General features: G+C 40.9%; 1 protein-coding gene across 5 annotated transcripts in view; it reads left to right on the forward strand.

Moving 5' to 3' along the window:
- LOC140268284 (microtubule cross-linking factor 1) overlaps positions 1-20,316 on the forward strand; it is a 77,033-nt gene that overhangs the window by 50,808 nt on the left and 5,909 nt on the right. For 3 of the 5 annotated variants that reach the window (XM_072363052.1, XM_072363053.1, XM_072363054.1), the window contains 6 exons: positions 2,321-2,491; positions 5,586-5,753; positions 9,870-10,142; positions 12,160-12,501; positions 14,059-14,141; positions 14,541-16,116. In XM_072363052.1, coding sequence (XP_072219153.1) covers positions 2,321-2,491; positions 5,586-5,753; positions 9,870-10,142; positions 12,160-12,501; positions 14,059-14,141; positions 14,541-16,116 — 2,613 coding nt within the window. Of the gene's footprint in view, positions 1-2,320; positions 2,492-5,585; positions 5,754-9,869; positions 10,143-12,159; positions 12,502-14,058; positions 14,142-14,540; positions 16,117-16,322; positions 16,348-17,780; positions 17,839-20,316 lie in introns of all 5 variants that reach the window. The other 2 variants (XM_072363055.1, XM_072363056.1) reach the window with 2 other exon arrangements.

Below are 20,316 nucleotides of genomic sequence, written 5' to 3' on the forward strand. Positions count from 1 at the left end.
GTGAGTCCGATCCGTCGTTTCAGTCTGATCATCCAAAACATTAAGACCAGAAGCAGCTCAGCCGACTGGAGGCGTCCTGACATATTTGACCTATTTGAAGATGACATTTGTTGTGATTTGGCGCTTTCTAAATAAAGCTGAATTAAACTGAACATTAGCAGCAGATCCAATAAGTCCTGTAGCGTAGATGTAGGAGCTTTATAGAGTATTTATACTTTGTTCCTCAAACCAGAAATGCAGCAGTTAATGTCACGGTACATCTGTACGCAGCATATCAGGATGTGGTTAGTCTGTCGTGAGGAATGAAGTGGTGAAACTGACAACAAACAAGTGACTCATCATGAATCACCAGCTGTCCTTGAGGTATTTAAATCCCACAAGGACTCGAGTACCTGCAGGACTGGAAGTTAATTGGCTGCCCGGTTGATTGAGCAACTCCATTTGTTGTTTGGCTTGTCGATTCAGTGGTTGATGTTCCACTTTTTCTTGTTATCCTTTCAGGCTGTAGGTTGGAGGCACTTGTAATTTGTGAGATTCATGTTTTGTTTTGCTTGTCTCAAATGTTTAGATGCTCCCTGGAGATCACTGCAATCTTAAACCTTGAATTTTCTGTCAATGGAGACTGAATTTGTGTAGTTATAGTTTATTTCCTCAGCTGCTTTGTACATCTCTGCTCACGCTGTCCGTAAAAGTTTGGACACAAACTACTTTTTCAGTTGCTTTGCTTTGCGGTTCAGTATCAATTTGAAGCACTGACTGACTGAAATTGCAATTATTCATTGAAATCAAAGGCTTTTCTTTTTATCTGGGGCTGAGTAAGTTAATATCAGTCTGTACTGTAATTTAACTCAAGTAAATCGGCGTATCCTGACTCATCAGCTTATTCACTTAGGACCCCGTCCTGAAATCTAATAATTGCTTACAGATGGTGCCACAGTGAAGAACCACCTTGCTGGATGTTTATCATCTTGAATCCCAACAGAACCTTTTGTAAAGTTTCTTTTTACACCTACAACAGAGTTGTTCTCACATTTATAAAAAGGGTGAGAACAGGAGAGAGCATCTGCACTCCTATAACACTTGTCCCAGATAAGTCTGAAAAGGTTCACTTACTTTTTTTAAAACTTTCTGAACACTTTCCACTGAGGTCTGAATTTCACTCGGCTTTGTTTGCATAAACTTACCTGTTTTCTGTTGATAGAAAGACAATCATGGAGCAAATCTGAAGTTAAAGAAATCAAAAAAGCAGCCATAAAACAGCTTGAGGCATTGTGGCAACCTTTGAACATACAGAGTTTTCTATTGAAAGCAGTAAAAACTGGTCACAACTTCACTACTGACAGTAAAAGATGTGGATGAAACGTTTAAGTGATTAAGAAGATTTCAGCACAAAGATAGGTGACACATCGAAGGCATAGTTAACCAAACTAAAGAAATCAAGCAATCCAACTTCAAGCAGGGGAAACATACTAAGGGGCTTTTTACCGAGCTGGAGCATTAGGAATGATCAGAGTGAGTCATTCCTAATGCTCTAATGAGTGAGTTTAACAGATGTAAACCACAAAATGTCTCTCGATGCTCGCCTGATGGGCAGAGAGAGCCAGCCTGATTTCCGCTATCACCTGAAATCTATCATCCAGTCTGGGCACCCTTCAGTTATCATCTGATAATAACAAGTAAAAAAGATAATAGCAAAAGTTTCCAAACGTTTCTTGAGTTATTTTTGATGCATTCTGCCTCTGTTTCATATACACAATGCAAACAAAACCAGCTCAAACATGGTTGGTCAGTGCTTCTCTGACCACTAACAGAAATCTGAAATGGATGAGGGAAAATTCTGCCATGATTTTGTATTGTTTAATAACTCAGAGCCCCATGATTCAGAGCATTTTAATCCCACATCAGCAGTAGCATCAGAAACTGTTCTGTACATAGTAAAAAAAGAGCGTGCTCACAGAAAAGCTGTTTTTTAAGCTTTTCAGTCCTTTAGTGTTTGACCATAAGAGTCCAGGCTGGTTCTAAGCTTAAGTTGTTGTTTTTTTGTTAAAAACAGAAAAGAGGGTGAGTGTAATGTTAAACTGTGTCCTTTATTTTTGTACAGCCCAACTGTGTGTTGTTTCATGCCAAAGTATGAAGTCCTTGAGTGTTTCAGCACCTTGACGGGCCGTTAAGCTGCTCTTCCACAGTGATTCTCTGCCTTCAGCTCAGCGTATTGTCGGAAAAGCTCACTGACTGCAGCCCTGAGACAAGATGTGTTGATATGAAATATGAAGTGCCTGAATTAAAGCCTAGTTATACACGGTTGTATAATCTGTTCCAGTTTGAGAAGCTGGAGGGCTTCCCAGAGCTGGGAGTGATAATGGAGCAGTCAGAGGGCGAGCCGGATCGAGACGACAGATTGTGTTTACCACAAACTCCGGGGGACGCTCCGGACGCCGGACCCAGCGTCCCTCTGCCATCACCCGATCGGCCCCTGCAGCATCAAAGACAGGTACCTGACGCTTTAAAACTACTTCCCTGGTGTTTGGTCGCATATGTATGCGTGCACCCTTCCAGCAGTCGTAGGTTTTTACAACTCTTCTGTGTTATGTAAATGAAGCAAACAGGACAGACGATTTGACAATTTACTCACAAAATTAGATGTTTGATGAAGCGGATACTTTTGGGCAAACAGTTCCCATATGAATGGATGCGGCGTACATGCAGTAAAGCATCATGTGTTCAGGTTACAAACCAGTCAAGAACGCTCCCCCCAATCCTCATACAAACCCAATAATAGATCTCAGTCATTTCTAAATGTTTTGCCAATAAAAGGAGGAATCTTGGATTTGTGGTACATCCAGTCTTTGACCACCGAGTCAGTCTGTGTTTGTGTGACTCATTTCTAACTGAATTCCAATCTGCAAAAGCAGATGTCTGGACAGGTGCGGGTTCAAACATCCCTGGACCATGAGGCTTTATTGTACACACTGTATCGTCATTTTATGATGCAGAATTGCAAATTAAATACAGATGAAATCATCTCATTCAACAGCCACAAAAATTACACAAATTATACCCAAAAATGAGGGCAATGTGAGGTTAATTTATTTTAAAGAGCAGTTCAGCAACAGAGAGATTCAAAATGCTTTCGAGAGAAATAAATGTATTAACAATACATACAATGAGAAAGGGAAGGAAGGAAAAGACTCCTGCAGGTCTGCATGTACGCTGCATAGAAACTGAAAGCAGCCTCTCCAGGTTTAGTTCTAACTCTGGAGACAGAAAGCAAACCTGTTCCTGAAGACTCATAACGTCTTGAATTAGCCGTCGCTAACTCATCGATCTTTTTTGCAGACCAATGAATACGCTGCTACAGTAATCGGGTCTACTAAAGATTAATCCAGGGAGCAGTTTTTCTAAATCAGTCTGACAATAATTCTTGAAATATTCTCCAGGTGACAGCAGGCTGACTTCATAACTGACCTGATAAAGCTGTGAGGGTCTGAGTCTGTAATAGCACCCGAATGTTTGGCTTGGTTTGTGCTTTTGAACGTCACACACTGAACTTGAGCAATTTTTAAACCCTTCTTCATTTGTTCCAAAGGCTGTTGCGTCTGTTATGTCTTTGTCAAATTGACGGAAAATCTGAAATAACCATTAGTTTGTTCAGGACCCTTTCTGAGTATGTCTGAAGTAGATTTGACCATATAACTATGATGATATATTTCGTTGCTTTGTGTAATCTTTGGAGGATGTAGTGTTGAATAAAAGAGGCCTCAGAATAAAGCATTTTGGAACTACACATGGCATTTTTGTCCGCTCAGGTGTGTGATAAACCCGTAGACAACCTCTTTCTTTGAAAATACATAGTTAACAGAAACTAAATGGAGGAAAATTATATGATTATAGAAAAACACAGAAAATAAACTCCTCAGTAATATCAGCAATGAAAATTTTAAAGAAATAAAAAGGAAGTTACTGTATTTTTTTCTAGTAAATTGGTGTATTGAGTAAGCTTGGACACTGTAATTATACCTTCTTTATTTGAAGAAGTGAACGCCAGGCACCATTAATTAGAGTTGTTTGGAACAGTATGCAGATTTTGACCCACTTAACTGGTTGGAGGCAGTAATTATTTTGAGAACACCCAGTTTTATGCTTCTTGTTGAGACTCTGTTACATGTGAAGTTTAAAAGAGTTTGGTTTTTATTGCTTCCGTCCAGACGCAGCAAGTGTTGCGATCTGCTTTACCTCAGTCCACCGCTTTACCCGTCTGTTAAAGTAAACGCAGTACGTAAGCATTTTGGGTGGGATGCATTATTAAGCAGCCCTAAGTGCTCCACTTTGTCATGTGTTTTGATTCACACACACACACACACCCTAAATATGGTTTGATCTGTCATTACTTTACTCTGAGCAGTTCTCCGCTATGAACGAGCGTGTCATGTCAACTTGAAATATACCAGCAGACCTGCTTTGGTAAGCATTTGTGCACGTGGCTACTACAACAGAGCAGATAAGTCCTGCAACCAGAGGAAGATAATAGTGTGTTAAGCTGTAAAGAGGTCGTTCAGCTTTCCCCGTGAAGACTTGGATAGAATTTAGGCAGAATGGCACGTCGGTGAAAGAGGAATCCTGACTCACACTGCTTCAGCATATATAAATTACATTAATAATGTAGATGAGATAGTTCCCCTGCAGTGGTTGAAGACTCTCATCACTTCTGGTGTTGGAAACTCTCCAGAGTGCATCATAATGTACTTATCTGAAACGAGTTATTCCAACAGAATGGGTAACTCCCACAGTATAAATCAGCTGGAAATATTGATCGGTGGTATCCTTCGTGTACTCTGGTGTGTTTGAAAGACGGCTCGTAAACTGCAGGGCTCCTCTTGTTGCTGCTTTAATGCACCAAGATGACATTTTGAGCACAGCGAACCTACAGTACAACACCATCTAATTTTGTATATATTTAAGCCATGAATCTCTGCAACACTTGTTCATTAAATAAAAATAGAATTTTTTTTGCTTGTTTGTTGATTCACAGATAACAATTTTGGCATCAATATACACAGCTTCCCTAATTAGACTTTACTGGTACCTGATTGGAGACCCATGTTACCTGATCACATTATTTAAGATGGCGCTGGATTGAGCAGCCATGGTCATCCACGTGTTGGGCCACACAATGAACTCCACATAAACCCCTGTACATATGAGATCTTTGTTCCTCTGGCTAGAACATGTTAGCATGCTAACAGTACTGAGCACGGCCCTGTACATTATATGCAGTGTGTGACATTGGTAGCAGTTTTTGAAGAACATGATTACGCTCTATATGTGCCCAGCCAGGCTTTAGGAGGAAAAAAGAAATAAGAAATAAAAACTGTAATAGCAAAAGCGATGCAGAACAATCGAAATGCATCTGATACATAGAAGAAAATCACGGAATTTCAAGCAAATACTTGGGAAAAAAAAGAAGAAGAAGAAACCAACAAAAAAGATTCTATAGATTACAGAGAAATGTACATGTTTTTTTTCCTCCACATCTATTTTTCCTTGATGTCTTGATCTGTGTTGTTGTCCGTCTCCTCCGTGTGCAGTTTGGTGAGAGCCGCCGAGTGCTGCAGGCCACGCGGACGCTGCTGGAGGAGTTTCGAGAGGAACTGCAGGAGGAGGAGACGCGCCGATGCCAACTGCAGCAATCGTATGCCAATGACAAAGCTGCCTGGGAGGTCAAGTGGGCAGAGATGAAGTGCCAGGTTGCTCAGGTACAGATGGCATCTCAGCACCCACCTTTAAAGAGGCAGGACACAATCTGGCCACAGAGAAAACTAGAGGTGCTTTCAGTAAGCAGCAAGGCAACAGCAAACATGTTGCCTCTTCCATGCGTGAAATCCCTCTAAGGGCAGAAAGAAAACATTTTTTCTCCTGTATTTTTAGCACTTTTTTTGGTCATCCATTTTAAGCTGTGCTGTCGTGAGAAATGGCCCCAAAATGTGTCTCAGTCCAGACCAGAAATCAATTCATAATTTCCTCTCAATAATTATATTCAACAAAAGGACAGCATCCAAGATGATAACGATAAATCGTATGAGGATTGTGTTCTATCATAATGCAAACTAATTAATTCAGCATTGTGTTTTATTTGCCTCTGAGCACTTCTTAGTGACAGCTGTTCAAGTATTTTCTGATATTCCTGATGGGGATCTTCAACTGATAGGATTACAGAAAAGGAGACAGTTGACTGTTGATATCGTGTGGATGTATGTGTGTATACACAATTTAACAGTCTCCTAGCAGTGTTTTTACCAAACTATTCTTCTAAAAACAAATCAAATGGCACCTGTGGACTCCAGACTTGTAGCCTGATGGCTATATTATATAATATCATGTAATATTATTAATGATAATTAGTTAGAAATTAAAAGAGTTCATAAATGTCAGTTTGAGTCACAGATCAATAAGTTTGAAGGTTTATTAAATGTAAACACATCTGTACACCATTAACTACAACTCTGAAAAGTCATTCCAATAATTGTTTTGTCGTCTTTTGGGATTATTGTGAAGTAAGCAGTGGAATAACCCAGCTAATTAAAAAATCAAGCAGGAAATTTCAGCTGAAGGGAGATTTTTTTGTTGTTTTCCCCTGAACAGCCACAACTAACGTGTGCATCAACGAGCTGCTTTAAATAATGGAAGAAACAGCATTACTGTCATCTCTCTAAACAAGACTTTGGCAGGTTTTAAATAGACTTCAGCTCATTCATTCACTGACAGAAGAATCTCAGAAGTTTTTTATATAATTTAATTTTCTGTTTGCAGAACAGTGAGACATCCCAGTCTATGTGTTGGTTACATTTAGTTACAGACAAATGGAATCCACTGTCAGTCGCCACTGTGTCTGTGGGTCGTCACAGTTATGACATGTATTTGTACCACACTTAGTGGCATTAAAGCAGCTGGAAACATAGGGCCCTCTGCGTACTACCTGCTCAGCAGCAGCTGGTGATCGTGCCAGATAATTTAGCTGCTAATGAGCCAGATATGCCCCTCTGGAGCTGGTGGAGACCAAAGCGGTGCCAAAAGAGTAAACATTAAAGCTAACTTTTATAAGGAAGCGAAAAACACAACTCCAAGTGAATGATATAAACAACTAAAGCTTTAGCTAGCTTACGTAATGATTAGGGGCATCTTTTTGTAGGGGTGCTTCGATATCTAATCTTAAACCTAGAGTTGAAGTGACATTATTTGTATTCAGATCCTAATCATGTGATTACAAGAATTAAACTAAATCTGTTCGGAGAATTGAGATTCAGATCTTGTTTTTTTATTCTAGCTCCAAAAATCGTCAGACGATCTTTAAGCCAGATTGCCTATTCCTACATTGTTCACAAAATCATAAATGGTCCAGCGTCAGTAACTATCTGGTTGACACCTGCTTTGGTATTGCACATGAACGCCTCCCTATTCTGCCCACAAGGAAAGGGAAAAGACCAACTGTACCCGTTTTATTAGAGAAATATAAAGATCTAAAGACTCTGCTGCTCTAGTGTGACATCCAGTGGTTTTATGATTTAATTTAATTGAAGGCGTACTGCAGTTGTCAGGATGAACCCTTTAATTCTGACAATATAACCAGCTTTAATCCTGTAATGAGCAGAAACACTTTATAGAAAAGCTATAAATGTTTGGTTAGGAGGGATTGAATCCATACTGATTTGATGAGTGCGTTTTCTGGACATAACAGTGGGCGCCTCATTGTCTGCTGTGTCTGATTTAACCTCAAGATTTTCTTTGCCCTTGAGAGTCGGATGACAATCAAGCCAGATAGCCAACCATGTGGAGAAAACAAAGCCTACAATCAGCTGGAGGACACCGAACATGTTCTCTTTTGACTGCCGTTTCGGGAGATCAAATCTGGAGCTCACGGTGTCAGAGAAGTCACTTCTAAGCTTTATCTGATAAAAAGGAAAATGCAGCTTTTGGAACCAATTAAGAGTTTTGAGTTATAGGAGGAAGATTATCTTTTAACTCGCATGCTTTTAATCTGTGAGGCTCTTACATGGTTAAGTCCTTCCACAGAGCAGAGGTCGCTGAGGGCTGCAGTGAGCACTAATGTGCTTAGTTTCATCAGATAACATGATGTTGAGTTCTTTCCTCCCACTGCTGTGCTTCTTTCTGATTAAGCCTCTGGAAATATTCTTTTTTATTCATGATCATGCAGTCCAGTAGAGCAGAGTAGAAATTGAAATAGCCTTCACCTCTGTATTTCTAAGTGATCATACAGTAAGTTATGCTCCAGGTTCGCCTCGGACTTGCTCCTCAATAAGTGTCTACATTAATAAAACCTCAGCAGTCATTACTGGACAGTTTTAAAGCTTGATACATACAAGACAAAGATTTGTCAATGAGACATGTAAGATAATTTTTTTCAGAATGGCATTGAGTCGCTCCTCGCACAGCTCAGGATTTTTACCATTATGTTGTGGGTTCAAAGCCTCTGAAGACTGCAAAGCTCTGTTCTGCAGAAGAAAGAAGTAGCCCAGTTCTTGCTGTCCCGTGGCTTTGAAGATTTCCATGGGATGTGTGAATCCTCCATTCATGCCCTCCTCCTCCTCCTGCCAGTGTGTAGTCTTACAATGTAAATTCATGAAAGCAGTGCTCACACACCAGTGAGTCTGGTTGTGATGACTGTGCAATCAGTTTCCTGCTTTTTCCACTCAGAAAGCTTCTTCATGGAAAAGTCTGACATTTTTAAAAACATGCTTATACAATTTATATAATTAAAAGTTCAATATCTCTGTCATGTCTGTGCAGTAATTTCAGTTTAACTCATTTTAAGGGTAGAGAGATATTGGGAGCCTCCTGAACATGGTGTTTGTCATAGAATTATGCATACAAACATTAAAATGATAAAAGCAAATTAACGTGTTATAAAAGTACTGTTTAGATAAAGGCATCTCTGAATAGAAAGGAAAATCTTCAGCTGCCTTTTATAGAATCAATACAATCAATGTTACGTTGAAAAGTACATTCCACATTGAAGATGCAATGGCTGGAGAGAATGAATGGTGAGTGGGGTCCGTCCCCCCACAGGATGTTAAATGGGGGACCAAAAGCTCCAAGTTAAAGAGTCTCAATGTGTCTGTCATCAGAGTAATCTTGTGATATTTTAAAAAAGGAATTCCTTTCTGAAATGGATTGAGTCACATTATTTCTGTTGTTTCTGGGTGGACGGTTTTGCCTCAAAATATTTCTAAAAACAGCAATTTTTTTTAGAAGCACAAATGGAACTGATCCTCTGTGCAAAGCCTTGTATTTGTGTGAGGGTGGAAGGAGATGGTTTAAGTTCAATGGGAAGAAGCTGTTATTCGTATGAAACGTATCACAAAGTTTTGAACCATAGGATTTAAAAGGAATTTGCAGCTGGTGCAGCGGTAAGGCCTGTGTGACATAGATTTAGTCATCCTCACCAGTCTGTGAGGGTCCACCAGGTCCTTCCACGGCTTGATCATGCATGGGAAGTGTCAGCACAGTTCTGCACAGTTTGTCTTATACGTTGAGGTCCAATTTATAAAAGCAAACATTAAACAAACCAAATGAAGATGAATGATATCTCAGTTTGTATTTTGACACATCAAAGCATGTGCAGAGGTAAAAAAAAATAATGATAACAATAATAACTACTCACTTTCAGTAACATCTCAACACAGTAGCTCTGGATTTCGGCCTTTTGGTAAATTAGATATAAATGCTCATGAAACTCGGCAGCAAACATCTTCACACTGTGGGATGAGACTCTTGTTTTCTCTTTGTAATATGTCATGTAGCTTGAAAATGACTCCCTCCACCTGACCCCACTGTTTCTTTGTTTCTTTGACCAGGTGGAGGAAGAGGCACAAGGGAAGGTGCGAGGTGAGGCACAGGGAGGTGAAGGTGAGCCGGCCGGAGACCCCGAGTGGGTGATGACACAGGAGCGTGAGGAGCATCGGCGCCTGCTGGCCGAGAGCCACAGCACATCGCTGGACCTCCGCTGGAAGCTGCAGCATGGGGAGAAGAGGTGGAGCCGTGAGAGGACAGAGCTGGTGGAGCGCTTTGACCAGGAGCGACAGGAGTGGGACAGCAGCATGAGGGAGCTCCACCGTAAGATGGAGAGGGTAAGAGAAGGGGGGAGGTGGACCGGAACATGAGGTGTAGTTTATTCCACACCACAGCCGGGTCACTCCCACTCCAAGGCTGAGTGATCTTGTTTGTTGAGTTTGTGAGTAGAAAAAGAAGTTTTAACAAACAGAGAGCACCACGGTGGATTAATGCAGTGTGGCTCTTAATCAGTACATTTCCCTCAGACTCAGAAAACAAGTAAATGTCGCCAAGTGCTCTGTATAATCCTTAAGGTGTTTCTACTTGAACTAACTGTAGATAACAGTAGAGAGATGAGTGGATTTTTTTAAATTGTAAGTAGGTAAGCTGTATTAAGGATGGGAGATATAAAATCTTTGTTTAATCTGATGACCCAAGTGAGTCCAGGATATTTTTTTGTAATATGAACCTGAAGTGGAGGGTAACAAGTGGGGAAATTAGAGCAGCTTGTGGAATCTTTACATACTAAATAAATACTGACCATTTCTGAATAGTGGATGATTTGTGCAGTTTTAATGAACAGTTTGCAGCTTTGCACGTCCCTCGTGTCTGATTTCCCTGGCTGGAAGTAAGACTACTCACGCAAGTGGGAGAGTATCATCGTATAAGGCTGGAACAGCTCTTTAAACACAGCTCACGTTTTCCAGCTAAGAAAAAAAATCTGCTGACGCACCACTGCATGGAGATATAAAACGGGAAGCAGAGATGCACAATTCAGCGAAGCTGCAGAAAACAATGAACTGCTGGTCATCAGCTGAACTTCTCAGTCAGGCAGTGTGATAATGTGGCCTGGAACTAGATATTTAACCCCAGATGCTGCAGGTGGAATACTGAAGAGCTCAGAGTTGAAGAGTAATGTGTTTTTTTCTTAAGTGAATCAATGATAGATGTAGATTATCTGCACCAACTCCTTGTCCAGCCAGCTTTGCACATTTTATAGAACGAGATAAAATGAGTAAGCGTATGGTCCGGTATGGGCTTTGAACTAAATTACTACATTAAAATGTATACACACGTAACCTACTGTGTGTTTGAGGCCATTAGAAACAACGTCCATTTATTTTTTCACTGTAAACAAAACAAAAAACTAATTTCAATAGCTCCTTAGCTTTTTTTTTTTTAAAACCTTAAAGCTTGTTTTGTGTTTTGACCGTCTTTGCTCTAAGCATACCTGCGTGTATAACCCATCCGTTGATTTAAATCTAACATAAGATTTTAGAGTGATATTATTCTTGTATCATAAACAATCAGAGTAAGACTTTTACATAAATAACAAGCATCCTTTACCTAATAGTTGCCATGCACAACAGACAATAACCATCAATGTCATTGTTTGTTAGATCTTTCTATAACTAACAGCAGACCTCAGTTTGAAATCTGCCATTTTTGGTGTAATTCCAACATATGGCGATCTTTGGCAATACTGATGTCAGAGAGCACTGACTGGCTGGCCACAATTCAGGATGTGAGCAAGCATAGAGATTTAGATGGTGGAAAAACACCATTGTGGTGGAAAAACAGGAAGGGTTTAAGAAAATTATATAAAGCTATGTATAACATATACGTATAACTTTGTATAAATTTGGAGTTTAAAAGAAAGATAGAATCAGACGTGATCTACAGGGACAACAAACATGGATTTGTTTACCTCACAAATGTCCATCAACATTGTTTTTTTAAGTTACACACACAGCCAGAAGGGGAAGACTAATTGAAAATCTCTTTTTCAAATGTTCTACGAAAGGAGGGCTGCGAGTGAAAATCATGGAAAATGTTACACCTAAAAATCAGCTACGGTGGCTCTTATAAAGACTACCCAAGAGCACTATGAAGACCGTAACTCAATAATACATACGTTGATAAATTATTCTATATTAAATTAATGAGGCTGGAACTCTAAGTTTATGAATTATCAACTTAACCATCATAACTCTAACAGTATGGGGAGAAAAGCAGAAAATAAGCTGGGGGTGTTCAGACAAATAAACATCTTTCTCTGAGATTTATCATCTTTATGTTTCATTCGTCATACAGATGCAGAGAGAGATAAACTCCAGAAGAGGCGAGGGAGCTGACATCAAAGATGGCAGCTACGCACACAGAGGGGTCTTCTCACCTCAGGACAGTCCATGCAACGCCCCGCGGTCTCCTCGTGCCCCCCGATCCCCCTGTACATCCACTCCTGTGCCGGTGCTCCCCACTCGCTCCCACTCGGACTCTGAGGCCATGCTGGAGGAGCAGGGGGCCTTGATGAGGTTGAAAGGCCCAACAGAGAACCTGTTCCTTGATGCGCTGTCTCTGGACCCCCTCAGTGGACTTGAGGTCCCTCCACCCTCCAGACTGGACAGTGAGAAGAGGTTCCCCTGCATGAAGGAGGTAACGCCCATCAGTCAAGTCAGCTTTGTGAGAAGTCCCACACAATACTTCCTAATGAATAATACTTTATTACATGATTGCACATGATTAACCCCTGTGAGAACGTTATTTTTCATATATTATATTTCTCTAACATAGATATATATATATTTTTAAATAAATAACAAAAGAGTAATCTTTTTACAACCCATGCTTGTAGACCATAGGTGTTGGACTGATGACCAAAAATGACATTTAAAGGATATGAGACCTCTGTAGGTGATGAGAACAACTGCATGTGAAGTGTCCAGATGGGACCCAGCGGGGTGACGGTTGCACTGTAAAAAAAAGAAAAAAGAAGCATTCTAGCCTTAACTGTGATCACTTTCTAACTATAACCAAGCACAGTTTTTTTACTCTATAAAAGAATAAGGCTTATGTCACAACTCGGTCACTCCGGTCATCAAAGGATTGTCGTATAGCAGAGCCTCCACCACACTCAAGACAATCCAGACTCTTTTCATGTGTCGTTCCACGATGGTGGAATGACGTACCGAGTGCTCCCAGAACAGGTCTATCTTTAAGAAACTCTTGAAGACCAAACTCTTCAGAGAGCATCTCTTTCTCTCGCACTTACCCTGTACTTCCCTCTATGCCTGCACTGATCTATTTCTACGCTGTCACCTCTGACAGAGCCTGACTAGTGGTTTACCTTCTATGTAGCTTATTGTGAGCTTTGATTAGCTGCATTGTTATATCCTCATCTGTGAGTCGCTTTGGATAAAAGCCAAATGCATAAACACAGAAATACATATTACATGTAAATATTGCTGTAGATGATCTAGCTGATCTCGGTCAGCTTATGTGAGCTCATCTAGTATCAGTAAACTTTCTTTGGGTTATGACTGAACTCCTGCAACACAGACTTTCCGATCGGGTTAATTTTACTGTGTGGTGGTGAGCACGGTAAGCATTATACTAAACTAAGTTTTAGCATTGTCATTGTGTTAGTCCTCTGATGATTCGTTCAGCTCAGAGTGCTTCTGTGTCTACTTAAGGCATCAGAGCTGCTAACATAGCTCCTCTGTGACACTTCAAAGCAAACTAATGAATGGGACAATAAAGATAATAACAGGTTGATTTAACAATTAATTTAATGATTTACACAAATTTTGTTTATTGCAACCTTAGATCAAACAGCTCAACAAGATAAAAATGTTTCGGTCCTCGAATAGAAGACACTTCTTTATGAAAATTAATCTAAATCTCTATTTTAATTAAACATAACTCGTTTGATACAGACCTTTTCAATATGTTTAACTATGTTGAACTCAGTCAATTTCTTAATTCTTTATACTTTATTGAACCTGCCTTACCAGAAAGAATTGATGTCTCAGGAGGATCTCATACGTGTAATTCAGTCTCTGTATCCACCTATTATCTAAAATAAGATGAATGCTCAGATTTTTCTTCTGTGAATGACTTTTTTTCTGTTAGGCTGACCTAAAATAGATTACACTTCATCATTGTTCACTGAATCACCTTCAGGTTCTAACTGTTGTGTCTGCTGTGTTTCAGGCCCTAAATGAGATTTCAGAGAGAGAAGCTGTTCCCGATTACCATGAAGAAGAAGAGATGAGGGAGGGTGGGAGTCTGCTCAGGTAACAACTCAAGAAACAAATTTTTTTTGTAGATGTTAACATTAAATTTGTCAAAGAGAACTGGTCTGACTTGCTGTAGATTGTTCAGGTTCTTGCTGCATTTACTTTAGATTTTTTGCTCGTACATACACGTTTGTCTCTGGGGAGATGGGCTGTTGGTTCTATTAACCGTTACTTGAAGTGGCAGGGAGTTTCTCCCTTGTGATTTTCTTTTAAGTTTATTTTTACGGCAGGAAAGAGATGCAGATCACTATGCTGATGAATAATTCAGACAGGTTTGAAACACTGAAAAGCAAAGAAAACTCCACTGTGGGAATATAAATGAGACTACAATCTGTTTTTTGTGATGTTTGGTCCCAGATGACTGTAATGATTTGTATGTTTTCGTTGTGCGTCCAGAGCGAAGTCTGTGTGCTCCATGAGCGACTTCCAGCGGTTAATGGACAGCTCGCCGTTCCTTCCTGACAAGACGCGCCATGATGATTGCGACCAAGACGACGTCACCCCACCTCTTTCTCCAGATGACCTCAAATACATCGAGGAGTTCAACAATAAGGGCTGGGATTTCCCATCATCCACCTCTGGCCCGCATTTGGTTCGGGAAGTGTGGACAGACAAACCCACTGAGGTCCGAGAAGGGGAGCCCACTTCTGCTCCGTTCCAGCCAGCCACCTGGTTCCTCACCACCAGCGCCACCCTGACCACCAGCACCCTAAGCAGCCCTGAGCACTGCCACAAGTCCCCGCTCAGGGGCAACGAGGCAGGGACAACAGGGTTAGGAGTGGAGCACTATGGGGTTCACATCCTCCACAGTCCCACCAGAACTGGGGAAGCTGAGTGTCCTCCTGCCGAAGACCCGGACTTCTTGTATTCTAAGGGGACCAAAGCCAGGGCTGGAGGAGAGGCTGGGGTGGGAGCCAGTGGCCCAGATGAGGTGTTCAGTGGTGCAAGGTGGCCCTGTCTCCTGGAGGGTGGGGCGCTTAGGACTTCTCCTAGTCAGTCTCCTATCTGCCCCACAGTGGGCTTTGCATCTTCTCTTGAGCTTCAGCTCTCCAGAAACATGAGTGATGATATGAAGGAGGTGGCCATCTCTGTAAGGAACGCCATCCGCTCCCCGCCAGGGCCTGTTGTCCGCGACATCGCCTGCCAGACCAACGGATTCACCACGCGAGGCACTCAAACCACCCAGACCATCAGTGTGGGTCTGCAGACAGACCTGCTGCGGAACCTAACCAGCAGCCCCCACCGCTGCCTCACGCCAAAAGGTGGTGGCACACCAATCTCATCTCCATCACGCAGTATGAGGAAGGTTCAGTACTCTCCTGTGATTCAGAGCAAGTTTGAGCGACCCTGCTGCTCACCGAAGTTCGGCTCTCCTAAGCTTCAGCGCAAACTGTCCACATCCAATAAGACCGAACTCCCCAATAACAGCCGTGCTCCAACCCCCACCACACCTCAGAAGGGCAACAACGAGTCAGCGTGGGCCCGCTCCACCACCACTCGTGACAGCCCCGTCCACACTACCATCAACGACGGACTCTCCAGCCTCTTCAACATCATCGACCACACACCAGTGGTATACGACTCCCTGCAGAAGTTCAACAAGTCCCCAAGTCGCTCTCGCCCCACGCCACCGTCCACCACAGAGCCCAGCCCTGCTCACGGGCCTCTCGCCACTGACCCCAGGAACATGCAGGAGTGCCTGCGGACTGCCCGAGGGCGCTCGCCCAGCCCCGTGCAGCTGATAGTGGAGACTCAGGGGGACAAAAACCCAGAGGTAGTGAGCATACGACAGGACCTTTCGGCCCCTCCAGGTTACACACTGGCTGAAAACGCAGCCCGCATCCTCAATAAGAAGCTGCAGGAGCAGAACTTTAGAGAGGAGAGGAGGCTGCAGACAGCAGGACAGAGCACCCACACCAGAGACAACAGCAGGCAGGCCGACTCAGACAGAGGACAGTCTGGATGTATGGAGGTAAATATACAGACCCACTGGATTCACCGCTTCATCATTCATTTGATCTGGGGCCCATGTTTTATGACACGGTCATATTTATGGCATTGCCTCGGATTTCTCTAAAAAAAATTATTGAAGACAAACTTTAAGTCGTCTGTGTTTGTTCATAGTAAAGCTATAAAGTTTATAACATGCACTAAAATGTTCATGCTTTTCTTTCTCAGATCGAAAGCACTGACTGATGCGATGGTAATGTTAAGATATTTAACCCTCCTCAGCAATACTGAGCTTCCTTCCACTGCTGTAACTTAGAGCATCTACGGTTTCTTCTTTCTCTGTACTTCCCTCTTCCTTACAGTTTGGCTCTTACATCTGTGCTCCAACTATCACTGAAGCCGGGCTTAAATCTAATTTATGTGCATGATGAGTGGAGGAGTGAAATTAAGGATCTTACTGTGGCGTAGGCTTGCAGTAACAACGTTACATAATTAATATTGTTGCACTCCAATCAGACCTTCAACCAGAATTTGAAATGATGCCAGTTTTTGAAGTGAGGAAGAAAAAAATAAAAGTAGTAATTTTCCCCACCCATTCAGCTGACATGTGGACAATAAATGGCAGACACTGAACAAAATTTCTGGTCATGTTTGAATGTGAAGCGACTGCATCTGCTACTTCTCTATTGTTGCACTAATACCTCGTAAAAATAGGTCATGCTTTGTCAAAGCAATGCCCTCAGACAAAATTATATTGAAAATCATGTGTATTTACAGTAAGCAACACAATCCCACACATACAGATTAATATGCTCACTTACATCCAAATTGCAGCTGTTGTTTTCTGACGTGCAGAACAGAAAGACAGCTGAGTAATAAAAATTAAAATGTTTGGTTCAGGGGGCGAATGTGTGGATGGATCAAACTCTGTGTTTGTGATGCAGTAACTATGCAGCAAATTTAATCAAAGAGAACTGAAAATCTCCTAATTATTTATTTAGCGTGTAGAATTAAGGCCACAGGGGTTAAGGCCTGTATCTGTATTTGTTCTATGTCTATAGGTAGATAGATATTATTTTATGTTTTATTAAATATTAGACCTAACAAATAAAATGATGTAAGTAAAGCTCCCTAACATAAAATCATCTTGTATAAATTTGAAGTGCACATGTGAAAAAGTCGTGTTGTGTAAAGACTTTCGTGGGAATGATCAGTTAGGAAGAAGTGAGCTAGTCTCAGCTGTAGTATCAGTTTTCTCGTTGAAATTTAAAAAAGAGAGAAATTAAAGATTTGAATGGTATTTGAATACCTGACGGATAAAGGTACTTCATCACACAAATATCACCCAGCCCTGTTCGAGTGTACTTGTTGCCTTTCATACTGATTGTTAGACCCGATGCTCCAACACTCAGTGCGTCTCTACATGAAGGTTAGCCTCCTCGTGTGTGTTTTCCAGGTCTAAAGTGAATGTGTGTTAGCTGCTTTCTGTGTGGTCTGCAGGACGAAAGCAGCCACCTATTTCTGCCCTCGATATGCCAAACTTATCATGTATCTCCTCTTTCGCTTTGCTCGATTTTACCGATTAACATCTCCCGCTCTATATCTTTCCTCCTCCTCTCCCCCCTTCTCCTCCCCCCTGGGCTTTATCTCTCCTTCCTCCTTCCTGTCCGCTGTGCTCTGATCCAGAACCACAGTGTCATACTAACAACTCCTTGGGGACTCTAACTCTGCTTGTCTCCGTGATGTAAGTTCCTCTTCCTCCTCCTCCTCTTCCTCTATGACCTTTGGCGGTGGGTTCACCAACCACATGGACCTTTCACCTCACGCCCTGCAGACCTGCTCCTCATGCCCCCTCTTCATTAATGCATGCTTCACAGGTCAGCAGAGTGACAGTGTGTAAAGCCATCGGCGTGGTGTCAAAATTTGTTCGACAGCCATACATCTGTTCCTTCTTGTAAATAAGTGCATGCTCAATATTTTGAACTTATCATATGTTTTTTTTTCTAAAGGACCATACTAGTGGTTTTGCATGTTGGTGCTGATTAACCATCAATCTCATCTACTACTAGCTTTTTAATAATGTGCCATACATGTATAGATTATTGAACTTTCTGCCAACACAGTGTGAAACTGCATCAGAGAGCTGGAACTTGGGATGACTCTAATTTAGTGGTTTCCCTCTAAATTTAGAAAACTCAATAAAGCAAATTACCAAAAAAAGCCATGTCCACTACAAATAAACATATTTTACATAAAAAGATGGACAAAGCAACTATGATGTCACCTATCACTCTGCAGACTACCATTCTAATGCTTTGTGTTTGTCTTTTGGCTGTTGCCATCTTGGGTTTTTGGAACCAAATATGATGTTTGAAGGATGGATCTGATTAACGCCACATTAGTCAAAGTACATTTTGACTTTTCGATCTACGACTGAGGAATAAAATTAGGTATTATTAGGATTCTTAGTCACAATTTATTTGAAAAGAAACAACGCACACCAGGGAGGCAGGTTTTTAAAACGCAGCACAAGACCTTTAGAATACTGCGTAAGATCTGCTGTGGTCTCATAGTGTCGTCACGTCAATAGGAGTGAGTTAACTACAGATTTTAATCTCCCATTTAACTGTCATGTTGGGGAGAATTAGTTTAAAAGGCCAAAACCAATTTTTGAGTTTATTTTTTTCTTTTCTGCTATAAAGTTGTTTTTGAAGTTGGGCCATTTTAGGAAGTTTATGCTACCTCCATGTTGGCTGTTTTTTCACCCCGAGTTGTTTTTGTAAACCAGTTGCTTCATGACTACCCTATCATATTCCCTACACCTCATTTTACACTTGATGTTGAACGATAGGGGATTTATAAACTATTATCTCACAGGGCACTTTAAAACGTGTATTTTTAGATGACTGCTAAGTAGCTAGCAAACGTTGCTACTAGCTGACATCGACGTTAGCCCCTGTGAATTCCTAGTATAGAAAAATACAAATAGTTAACACCAGATTGGTTGCAGCAAAATTGCTGTGGACACATTTTTTTTTCTTATGCATTGACTTGACTCTGGAAACCAATTTAAATCCACTGTAGAGAGAAAAATATATTTTTTAAGGCTTTTAAGCAACACAGAAATTGACAAACAAATTATCGTGGTCTTGATGTGAATGATTTTGTACATTTATGTTCCACAACAATGGAAAAGTAAATAAATATACTAATGATTTATTGTGAAGCTAGTTAAGAAACTGCAAGAAATGCACATTTGGACATTTGAAATTTGGACGAATATTGTGGCATCCCATCATTTCAAAATATTTGTTCTTCTGAAAGACAAACATTAGTATCTAGACAAAATCCTTTAAAGTTATTATTGATTGATGTTGTTTGCTTGAAACAATTACTATTAAGTATGATATTTTCAGCCAGTTCCTGCTCTCTGTGCTCAATTGTAGTGTGACAGTGACTGTTGTTTAAGGAAAATCATGCAAACCATTCGTATGGTCCTGCCAGCTCATGTGACTCACCAGATTGTGTCTTGATTACTGGTTGGGTTGCATTTTAATATTTGTGTCAAAATGCTAATCAGTGAACATGACACAAAACAATTGGCCTCTTACACAATCACCAGATGATTGTTATCTGTTTGAGCTGATTATTCTAACACTGTGTTTCCACCAGGTCTTTATGTCACCATGTGTGCAGCTGGATGAGCTGTGATGTTTTCCTGTTATTTATATATTTATATTTAGTTATTTGTCCATAGAGTGTTTTCTTTCTTCCTCTTACAGTTTGCCCTCACCTTGCTCTCACACTAACAACTCCTCCTGAGATTAACAGATGAAGATGACCTCTAACACTCATTATTTCCTGTGCACTCTCACCTCTTTTCGTTATTTGTGATTCATGGTGGAAATTGATTGAATGTTCTGGTACATTTTGCATGCTTAAAGGAAAAATCCATCATCAGACACACATAATACAGTTTATCCTTGTTGTGGGTTATGCATAGCTGTAATTAACAGGGTATGGGGTGTGCAAACTGGAACAAAACCTAAAGAAAAATAAAGAAAAAACTATTTATTTGGCCCTATATGTGCAAATTTTTTAAAAAATGAGAAAGGGCTTCAGACATTTTTTAAATGTATACAATGTTTTTATCCTGCCAAGTCAGCTAGTTTTGGCAATGTTTCCTTTCAAGAAGAAATCTGTTCATGTAATTTTATTTAGT

The sequence above is a fragment of the Leuresthes tenuis genome, unplaced genomic scaffold (assembly GCF_036924035.1).
Source record: "Leuresthes tenuis unplaced genomic scaffold, fLeuTen1.0.hap1 SCAF_14, whole genome shotgun sequence".
NCBI lineage: Eukaryota > Metazoa > Chordata > Actinopteri > Atheriniformes > Atherinopsidae > Leuresthes > Leuresthes tenuis.